Genomic DNA, 11,220 nt, shown 5'->3' with positions numbered 1-11,220 from the left:
TGAGCCGAAGGCAGACGCTTAACCGCTGTGCCACCCAGGCGCCCCTCAAAAGCTTTTGTGTGTGTCCTTACTGAGCAAGTTGCTTTAATGTTTTTATCATTATAAATTTTGATCTGTTCTTTAGCTGGGCCAGTACAATTTAAATTATGCCAAGGAATGCATAGGTTACCTAGCAAGTTTGGCCAGTTTAGACATTTTCCAGGAAATTTTCAATTGTTAAAGAGTCATTGAATCTTAGAGCTTCAAAATAGCTTCACCTAACTGCCTGGTTTTGTAGAGGAAACTGAGACACAGAGAAGTTAAATGATTTATTCATGCGGTTGTACAGTCATCGTACAGCTGGGCCCTGAGTGTTAGGGAAGGCCTTTCTCCTATACATTCTGCCTCACTAGAGAGTAACAACCTTTGCTAAAACAAGCTTAAGTCATAGAAGGAGGAAATGAGGGTTGCCTGGGTGGTACAGTGGGTTAAGCTTCCAACTCTTGGTTTCAGCTCAGGTTGTGGTCTCAAGGTCATGGGATCGAGCCCCATCGGGCTGCATGCTCAGTGCGGAGTCCGCTTAAGATCCTCTTTCCCTCTTTCTCTGCGGCTCCCCCCCCCACCTGTGCTCGCTCACTCTCTCAAATCTAAAATAAAGGAGGAAATGATTGGATTTAGAGCTATATAGTATATAAGAAGATAGAGTCAGGGAAGATGTGGAGGCTGAGAGGTAGAGATTTGAGAGAAGTGGAGTTAAGTGAAAGGATTCATTGCGATAATACCACAAGTAGACATAGAAAGTGTTAGTACTGGAGGGTTTCTAAAAGTTAAATCTTGACTTGTTTCACTCTTGAGACCAAAGACTAGACATGCCCAGAATCACACAGGCTGTTAGTGGTAGAACTGGAATAGGAACTCGTCTCTTGACTCGTATGCCCATGTATTTCTACATATTACTCCTGAGAAGGAGGTGATGGTGGAATATCCAGGTGCATCTGTCCCTGAGGCAGTTGTATGTTTGGACCTGAATGCAGGTTAGAAATTAATGAAGTTGCATCACCGAAAGAGGGTAAAATGAAATTATAAGAGTAAAGAGCTCATTGCAGGGGTGAAGGAGAACTGCAAGACTGAGGCAGAGCACCAGTGGAGCTCACAGGAGGCTGAAGAGAAAAAGAAGTAGTGAAAGGAGACGGCGAAGAGGTTGGGAGGAAGCTAGAAATGGTCACTGTCACTGAGACCAGAGGTTTTCAGGAGTTCTGGAAGCAGGTGGCAGTTGTGTTTTGTGTAGAGGGGGTTGAATGAGAATGATGAAAGGGCCATTGGATTTGGCAAGAGAGGTCATTGATAAACTAGTTAATAGTTTCAGTAAGAAGATTGAGAGGGAAGTTAGGTTGTAAGGCAGTGAGAAGGGAATGGGTAGGTAAGTGGTTGAAGACATACCTTCAAGGAGTTTGGCTGAGAAAGAAAGGAGACCACATGGAGGAAGGGAAGAAACTGGTTTTTATTGAGGTGCTTGACAAGTGTTACTGGGTTTAGTGTTCACAATATTAGGAGACTTATTCTTCCTTCCTTCCTTCCTTCTTTCTTTCTTTCTTTATTTATTTGACAGGGGGAGAGACAGCCAGCGAGAGAGGGAACACAAGCAGGGGGAGTGGGAGAGGAAGAAGCAGGCTTCCAGCCGAGGAGCCTGATGCGGGGCTCGATCCCATAACGCCGGGATCACGCCCTGAGCCGAAGGCAGACGCTTAACGACTGAGCCACCCAGGCGCCCCCTTCCTTTTAGATACTGGGGCTGAACGTGATAGTTTCCCTACTCCCCAGAAGTTCCCAGTTGGGTGATAAATCATGATTACAAATGATAATATTATACTGGGTGGGATAATATAGTATGTATGAGGTTTTAGTGGAAATAGGAAAGTGGGAGCACTTTATTGAGTTCCTAATATGTGTTAGACTCTGGGCTTTGAAGTGAGTATTCAGTTTCTAAATGGAGCTGCAAGTGGTTAGAAATTTATCCAGTCACATCGAGACTAAGTGGTGGAGTTTATTTAGTTATTCCACAAATATTTATTGGGTATCTACTATGTCTGGATACTGTTCTGGGATCTTGGGGGATATAGCATTGAACAGAAGAGACAAAAGTTCTTGCCCTCATGGAGCTTACATTCTAGAGGGGAGAAAGTAAGCATTCAAGCCCTGCCATATCTTGATTCCAGAACCTGTTTTCTTTTTAGTATACCATGTAAAGTAATACGCAGAGGATGGAGCCAGAGGGAGGGTAAGGTGGGTGTTGAAGGGTCAGTGTTTGCCTGGAGCTGGGGGGGAATGTGCATTTCAGGCCATTGGAGCAAGTGGTTGAACAGGTTGTACATTTGAAATTTTGGAATCAAGGCAGGACAGGACCTGAATCCTAAGTTTCTTTAGTAGAAAGACTAGTGAAAATAAATTTGCCCGAGAGGATGGGGGGATAAGGAAGAAGAGGAACCAAGGCAGTGGGGAGAGAATGGTGAAAGGCTTTGACTTAGAGGATGGATATTTAGCTTTGAGCCCATGATCCATAAAGTGTTTTTGCTAGGCCTTATGTAGTTGCCGTCATGATGTATTTATGTGCTATAATGAAGGAGGTCAACCCTAATGGATGAGGTCGCATTATTAAAGCAACACTTGGGGATGGTACCTAACAGGCGAGAAAGATTGGGAGGTGGTAAGGCCCAAGGGAGAAGGTCCTGAGGTTTTGATTAAGGGATCTTTTTTTTTTTTTAAGATTTTATTTATTTATTCATCAGAGAGAGAGCGTGCGAGCACAAGCGGGAGGAGCAGCAGGCAGAGGGAGAAGCGGGCCCTCTGCTGAGCAAGGAGCCGTATGCGGGACTCAATCCCAGGACCCCAGGATCATGACCTGAGCCGAAGGCAGACGCTTAACTGACTGAGCCACCCAGGTGTCCCTTGATTAAGGGATTGGGGACCCTGAGATATGGGGATAAATCAGCAAAGGACATTTATTTTTTTATTATTGCTATTTTTTTAGTTTTACTTAAGTAATTTTTTTTTTTTTTAAAGATTTTTATTTCTTTATTTGACAGAGATAGAGACAGCCAGCGAGAGAGGGAACACAAGCAGGGGGAGTGGGAGAAGAAGAAGCAGGCTCATAGTGGAGTAGCCTGATGCGGGGCTCGATCCCATAACGCTGGGATCACGCCCTGAGCTGAAGGCAGACGATTAACCGCTGTGCCACCCAGGCACCCCTACTTAAGTAATTTCTACACCCCATGTGGGGCTCGAACTCATGACCTCAAGATTAAGAGTTGTGTGTGCTTCCAACTGTGCCAGCCAGGCACCCCTTTTAGCAATTTTTTTTAAAGAGCAAAGGGCATTTATATGGCATCTGGAAAGGGGTAAGTGGAAATAAAGTTTTTACTTGGAAGATCAATAATATTGACTTGGGGGCAGTTGGCTGGCTCAGTCAGTGAAGTGTCCGACTCTTGGATTTGGCTCTGCTCAGGATCTCAGGGTCGTGAAATTGAGCCCTGCGTCCTGCTCCATGCTCAGTGTGGTGTCTGCTGGAGATTCTCTCCCTCTGCCCCTCCCCCCGCTCACTCTCTCTCTCTCAAAATAAATAAATCTTTTAGAAAAAAAGATACTGTCTTGTCTTAGGAAGTGAGAGAGAAAGATGATACAGTGAAAAGTGAGCAACTCTGTTTGTTTAAATTGAATTGTTGGTGATGTGTGCAGTTCACAATGATTTTTCCCTTAAGTGGACCGAAACCAAAGGAACAAGATCTTTTTAAATCCAGCATGCCCAATAAACTGTTTGAAGAGAAGTGCAAGATCGCCCCAGCTCCTCCAATTAAACATAGCCTGGTTCTGTCTTCCTTTTCACTGTGCTATAGGCAAAAAGAAAGGAAGAGATGAGTGAAGGGCCTTATCACCTTTCCCCCCCCAACTGTCCTCAGTGGTCTTCCTCTTTTCTTGAAGTCCAGTTCATTGTGCACAGCTGCATACATTCTTGTCATTGGATTATTCCATCTTGTCAGTAGCCCAGGTAACCTTATCTTCTGTGCCTGTTGCTCTGGCAAAACCACCTGCATCCTCAGGGCTGTGGCCTTCAGCTATATTACAGTACATATGATTCATTCTTTTTATGATTGTTTATTGTGTGCCTGGTAAGTGTTAGGACATTCACATTGCTCAGTAAACTTGAATGGTTTAATAGATGGAAAGAGTCAGTATCATGAACTTAATTGTGAAGTCCTGGGGGACTGTTGTACTGGTTACTGGGTTTGGACATACCTGATACAGCCTTTGAATTAGTTATCTAAAAAGGTAGACATTTATTTATATATTTCACATAAAAGTGAGCCAGCAGGGCAGTTCTGCTACATGAAGTCCTAAGCCCTCCCTCTCTTGTTGCTCCAGTATTTCTGGGGCATTGCCCTCATGTGCCTGGTGCAGGATGACTCCCTCCCACGAATGCATCCAGCTAGGAGGAAAGGGGGAAAATGCATGACCCAGAAGTTGCTATATCATTTCCAGTCAGAGCTTAGTCATACAGTGATACCCCTGCTACAAGGTTGGGTTGAAAATGGGTTTCTTTTGGGCAGTTTTTATGCCCAGCTAAAAATCAGTTGCCATAGCAGGAGGGAAAAATGAATGTGGGGGGAGCAACCAGCCATCTCTGGGACTTTGTTTGGAACCACTCTGCATCTTGCACAGTACTTGACCCTGAGGCTTATCCATAAGATCTGAATGAATTGTTCTTGTTAGTTCTTTTCTATGAAAGATTGAAGGTCTTTAGGTCCTGGATTCATCTGCTATTGTGGCAATGAAGAACCGTAAGAGGTTATTCACAGAAATGTTTCCTTTTTATCCAGGCAGTAATGGGAAAGAAAAATAGTAATATACATTTATTACAACCATATCATGACAGTTAATGTATATTTTTAACTTGTTTTCCACTAGCTTGATAAAAATATAAAATGGCAAGAACCTTTTGTTGCTTTCTGATATAGTATAAAAAGTGAGCAGCAATTCCCATAGCTTAATGGGTAGAGTCTGGCAGTCAAGCTGTTTTGTTGGTTTTTGTCTGCTGTGATCATGCAGCCTTCAGTGTTTCCGAGACAAAAGTAATTTAGGGACCATATTTGTGATTTTGGCCATATCTGCTTACCTTTCTGTGCTTTGCTTAATATGTGTTTTTTAATTTACTCTGAATTGATTCACCTTTTAAACTTAGCATCCTTCTAAGTAGTAATTCCTTAAAACATGGTTTTGTTTCCTTTTATTCATTAAAATACATAATTAATAAAATAAATGTCCTTTTAACTACATGAAAACAAGGTTAACGCCAGTGGCCAGTGGTACATACTCACACTTAGGGAAATAGTGCTTTGCTTCTAGGCTTTACTAGGTCACACTGGTAGTTTTTCATAAACTTCCCATAAATCCATAGCTACTAAGTGGCTCTGAATTTCAAAGAATTGATATCTTTCTGCTTTCAACTCTGGTAGGGAGACTATTAGTGCTTAATTTTGAGCTAAAGAATTGCCCCTAAAATGTTGACTAGGTTATTAAGAATGATCTGCAAGTCCTAGCCACCTAAAGATCCTTTCAGGCTTTTCTCCAGAACCCGTTGGACAAGATGTTTAACTTTTGTAAGCCCTAGTTTCCTTATTTTTAAAAATGAGGCAGTATTATTTACCACATGGGGTTGTTCTGAGGATTAAATAAAATGTGTGTGAAAGGCTTAGCTGTAGCAGGCACCCCTTTCTACTGCTGATGGACATTTGGATTGTTTCTAGTTTTGGACTATTTTGAATAAAGTTGATGTGAACCTTTTATTTATTTTTTTAAAGATTTTATATATTGGGGCGCCTGGGTGGCTCAGTCAGTTAAGTGGCTGCGTTTGGTTCAGGTCATGATCTCAGGGTCCTGGGATCGAGCCCCATCTCAGGCACTCTGCTCATCTTTATATGTTCATTAGAGAGAGAGAGCATGAGCACGGAGGAGGGGTAGAGGGAGAGGCAGAGTGCCCGCCAAGCAGGGAAGCCCCATGTGGGACTCAATCCCAGGACCCTGAGATCATGACCTGAGCTGAAGACAGCTGCTTAACCGACTGAGCCAGCCAGGCGCCCCTGGTGTGAACATTCTTGTATTTATGTCTTTTGGTGGGCATAAGCACTTATTTCTCTTAAGTTATATACCTGAGAGTAGAATTGCTGGATCATAGGTATGTTTAGTTCTAGTAGCTACTGCCAAGCACTTTTCCAAAGTGGTTATATTCCCATTAGAATGCGTGACAATTCCAGTCGTACCACAGCTTCTCCCATAGTTGATATCGTCAGTCTTTTCAATTTTAGCCCCATTCTGTTGGGGCAGGTAGTGGTATCTCATTATGGTTTTAATTTCTATTTCTTTGGTAAGTAATGGTATTTAAGCACGTCTTCATAGGATTATAGACCATTTGGGTATCCTTTTTTTAATGAAGTGCCTTTTGCTTATTACTGTTTTAAAAATTGAAATATTTGACCTTCTCTGACGGATTTCTGTGTTGATTCTGGATGTGAGATTTTGGATATAAGTATTGTGAATATTTTCTCCTGGTCTGTGGTTTTCATTTTTACTTTATCTTGATGTCTTTTTTAAAAATTTAAATTCAGTTAATTAACATATAATGTATTATTGGTTTCAGAGGTAGAGGTCAGTGATTCATCAGTATTATATAATACCCAGTGCTCATTACATCACATGCCCTCCTTAATATCTATCACCCAGTTGCCNAGAGGTAGAGGTCAGTGATTCATCAGTCTTATATAACACCCAGTGCTCATTACATCACATGCCCTCCTTAATATCTATCACCCAGTTGCTCCATCCCCCATTAATGATGTCTTTTAATGAGCAAAAACTGTAATTTGTCATTTTTTCTTGTGTGGTTAGTGCTTTTGTGCCATTTAAGAAGTTTTTGCTTTTCCCATGTTCAAAAATACAAATTTAAAAAATATTTGAAACCAATTTTTTTTTCTCTGCAACAATCTAGGTGATGCCATGGAGAGTGGAAAGCCTGGTCCAGTGCAGGTTGTTTTGGTTCAGAAAGACCAGCATTCCTTTGAGCTAGAAGAGAAGGCCTTGGCCAGCATTCTCTTGCAGGACCACATCCGAGACCTTGATGTGGTGGTGGTGTCGGTGGCTGGTGCCTTCCGAAAGGGCAAGTCCTTCTTCCTGGACTTCATGCTACGATACTTATATTTCCAGGTAAGCTCGAATTATTTCATTTCAGATTAGAAAATGAGACTTTTGTGTCCAAAAGAGCAAAATAAGCTCGGGTATTATCCTTGATAGGTAAAATTGCTCAAAATTTAAGATGTAATGGAGATTTCTTATTTTTCCTATAGAAGGAAGGTGGCCATTCAAATTGGTTGGGTGACTCAGAAGAACCATTAACAGGATTTTCATGGAGAGGGGGCTCTGACCCAGAAACAACAGGGATTCAGATCTGGAGTGAAGTTTTCACCGTGGAGAAGCCGGGTGGGAAGAAGGTAAGGAAGAAAAGACTTGTAAATTAACAAAACAACAACAGAACGAGAACTTTTTTTTTTTTTAAAGATTTTATTTATTTATTTGACAGAGATAGAAACAGCCAGCGAGAGAGGGAACACAAGCAGGGGGAGTGGGAGAGGAAGAAGCAGGCTCATAGTGAAAGAGCCTGATGTGGGGCTCGATCCCATAACGCCGGGATCACGCCCTGAGCCAAAGGCAGACGCTTAACCGCTGTGCCACCCAGGCGCCCCCAGAACGAGAACTTTAATGTGTACTCTGATAATTAAATTAAAAAATTTTTTTATCAAAATGATGTAAGTGCATGGTTTAAAAATAACATGAGTATATTTTAAAAGGTCAAATAGTAATGTTTCTTTTTTTTAATTTAAAGATTTTATTTTGAGAGAGAGAGAGAAAGAATGCACGAGCAGGGGGAGGGGCAGAGGGAGAAGTAGGCTCCCCGCTGAGCAGGGAACCCGATGTGGAGCTCCATCCCAGGACCCTGGGATCATGACCCGAGTGGAAGGCAGAGGCTTAACCTACTGAGCCAACCAGGTACCCCAGTAATACAAGGTTTTTAACAAAAAATAGCTGTCAAAACCAAAAAGTAGCTATCAAGTGCCCTGTTCTTCCCTCTGCTTATTTTTACTTCCCAGGGGTTAATGATCTCAACTGGTTCAGATATTACTTCTGTTCTTTACTTTCTTACCCTGTGTGGGTGACATAGACTTGGCTGCTACCCTTCTGGGAGCTAAGCAGATAAAGGACACTAGGGTGTCTCACATGCAGAAGGTGAGCACCCCCTCCTGTCCCCCAGCCATCAGTAGACCTCTTACCCCATCTCTTCCGTGCCCAGTAAGCTATAGTCCTACAGCCTGCCCTACATTTTTTTGTCAGGGGCAAGTCATGTGTCTTCTCAAAGTGGCAGAGAGAATTTGGGGGTATCACTGTTTCTTAAACAGATTTTTTTTTTAAAGATTTTATTTATTTATTTGNTCGACAGAGATAGAGACAGCCAGCGGGAGAGGGAACACAAGCAGGGGGAGTGGGAGAGGAAGAAGCAGGCTCATAGCAGAGGAGCCTGACGTGGGGCTCGATCCCATAACGCCGGGATCACGCCCTGAGCCGAAGGCAGATGCTTAACCGCTGTGCCACCCAGGCGCCCCCGGTATCACTGTTTCTTAAACAGATTTTTTTTTTAAAGATTTTATTTATTTATTTGACACACAGAGAAATAGCTAGAGAGGGAACACAAGCAGGGAGAGTGTGAGAGGGAGAAGCAGGCTCTCCGCTGAGCAGGGAGCCCGGTGCAGAGCTCGATCCCAGGACTCTGGGATCACGACCTGAGTCTAAGGCAGTTGCTTAACGGCTGAGCCACCCAGGGCCCCCCTCCCTTTTTTAAAGATTTTATTTTATCTATTTGACAGAGAGACAGCCAGCGAGAGAGGGAAACAAGCAAGGGGAGTGGGAGGAAGAAGTAGGCTCCCAGCGGAGCACCCTGGGATCACGCTCTGAGCCGAAGGCAGCCGCTTAACGACTGAGCCACCCAGACACCCCTTCCCAGGCGCCCCTCTTAAACAGATTTTAACCCATTCCTTCTGTTTTTAGTTCCATTCTAAAGCATGCTTTCACAGATGTTGGTGCCTTTCATTCTTGAGTCTTTCCAGGGCTTAAGGTTTCAAATCCCCCCTTCAGATTGTTCAGTTTCAACCTTTTCCTAAATGCTACGCCATTCGATATTTTGGGAGCTGGAGAGTTGATGCACAAGTCTTGATTGCTGTTTCCACATTTTTTATTCTTTTTCCTTATAAATTTCCTCATTATTCTTTTACTGTTTATTACTCTTTCTCTTTTAGTGAGATTCCAGGAGAAAGGTATATTGGAAAACCCTCTAATTTTTTTTTAAAGATGTTATTTATTTATTTGTCAGAGAGAGAGCACAAGCAGGGGGAGTGGCAGGCAGAGGGAGAAGCAGGCTCCCTGCTGAACAAGGAGCCCGATGTGGGACTTGATCCCAGGACCCTAGGATCATGACCTGAGCTGAAGGCAGATGCTTAACTGACTGAGCCACGCAGGCACCCTTCTAATTTTTTTTTAATGCATAGATGCACATACAAAAAATATGTAGCAAAATGGAGAGGTTATCACATATATTTTAAAGAAAAAGAATCTAGGAGAATAAGAAGTTGTAACATTGAATTATTACATTATAAACTTTTTCTTTGGAGGGTCTTTAGATATTATTTTATCCAACCTTTAATTTTTTAACAGCTTTATCTTGATATAATTGACATTCCATTTCTCCCCTCCTAGCTTTTGGACTGTTGTCACATATTTTACTTTAATAACATTGTATTTATTTTTTGTGTTTAAATGATCAGTTAAAACATTCACTTATCTTTTAAAGATATATATATATTTTTAAAGATTTTATTTATTTAGTTGACAGAGACAGCCAGCGAGAGAGGGAACACAGGCAGGGGGAGTGGGAGAGGAAGAAGCAGGCTCATAGCAGAGGAGCCTGATGTGGGGCTCGATCCCATAACGCTGGGATCATGCCCTGAGCTGAGGGCAGACGCCCAACGACTGAGCCACCCAGGCGCCCCCAATTATCTTTTAAAGATATTTAAATTGTAAGAAGGAAGCCAGGGGCGCTTGGGTGGCTCAGTGGGTTAAGCATCTGCCTTCAGCTCAGGTTGTGATCTCAGGGTCCTGGGATCAAGACCCAGAGGCCCATACTGGGCTCCCTGCTCAGTGGGAAGTCTGCTCCTCCCTCTGCCCCCTCCCCCCCATCATGCTCAAGTGCTCTCTCTGTCTCTCTCTCTCTCTCAAATAAATGAATAAAATCTTTGGGGAAAAAAAAAAAGAAAAGCCATATATTTACCCACGTAGTTATCATTAACTGTGCTCTTCATTTTTGGGTGTCTATATTTCTATCTATTTTTTGTGTCCATTTTTCCTTCTGCCTAAAGGACTTCCTTTAATGTTTCTTGTAGTGCTGTTCTGCTGGTACTGACTTCTTTTAGGTTTCACATATCTGCAAAGTATTCATTTTGCCTTTTTTCGGAAAATACTTATGCTGGGTATGGAATTCTAGGCTGGCAGTTTTTTCTTTCTGTGCTTTAAGATGTCAGTTCTTTTGTCTTTTTCCTGATTGTTTCTGATGACGAATCTGCTGTTATCCTTATCTTTGTTCTTGTGTGTGCTTCACCTGTCTTTTTTTTTTTTTTTCTGGTTGCTTTTAACAGTTTAGCATTTTTTTATTTTTGGAGCAATTTGATTATGATGTGCCTTAGTGTAGTTCTCTTCATGTTTCAAAGTGTTTGGATTTTGTTGAGCCTCTTGAATTTGCAAGTTCATAGTTTTTATCAAGTTTTTACATTTTTTGGCCATTATTTCTTCAAGTTTTTTCTCCCTTATTCCTTTTGGGGACTCCTAGTATGCATAGGTCAGGCTGTCCCATAGCTGATCGATGCACAGTTCATTTTTTTAACTTGCTTTTCTCTCTGTTTCTTTTTGGGCAGTTTCTGTTGCTAGGCCTTCAAGCTGCCAAGTCTTTATAATCCAGTGTATTTTTCATGGTGGAAGTTATGATTTTTGTCCCTGGAAGTTCAGTTTAGGTCTTTTTTATGTCTTTCATGTCACTACTTAACTTTTTGAATATATGGAGTATAGTTATACAGAATGCTGTTTTAGAGTCATTTT

The 11,220-nt window shown here is 42.1% G+C and overlaps 1 protein-coding gene across 3 annotated transcripts in view; it reads left to right on the top strand.

Annotated features, from left to right (window-relative positions):
* ATL3 (atlastin GTPase 3) overlaps positions 1-11,220 on the top strand; it is a 63,602-nt gene that overhangs the window by 15,378 nt on the left and 37,004 nt on the right. For all 3 annotated transcript variants that reach the window (XM_019796940.2, XM_002916677.4, XM_034645460.1), the window contains 2 exons: positions 7,016-7,230; positions 7,371-7,514. In XM_019796940.2, the coding sequence (XP_019652499.2) occupies positions 7,024-7,230; positions 7,371-7,514 (351 nt within the window). In that variant the 5' untranslated portion in view covers positions 7,016-7,023. The remainder of the gene's footprint in view (positions 1-7,015; positions 7,231-7,370; positions 7,515-11,220) is intronic.

The sequence above is a fragment of the Ailuropoda melanoleuca genome, chromosome 16, assembly GCF_002007445.2.
Source record: "Ailuropoda melanoleuca isolate Jingjing chromosome 16, ASM200744v2, whole genome shotgun sequence".
Taxonomy (NCBI): Eukaryota; Metazoa; Chordata; class Mammalia; order Carnivora; family Ursidae; genus Ailuropoda; species Ailuropoda melanoleuca.
This window is presented reverse-complemented; position numbering and strand designations above follow the sequence as displayed.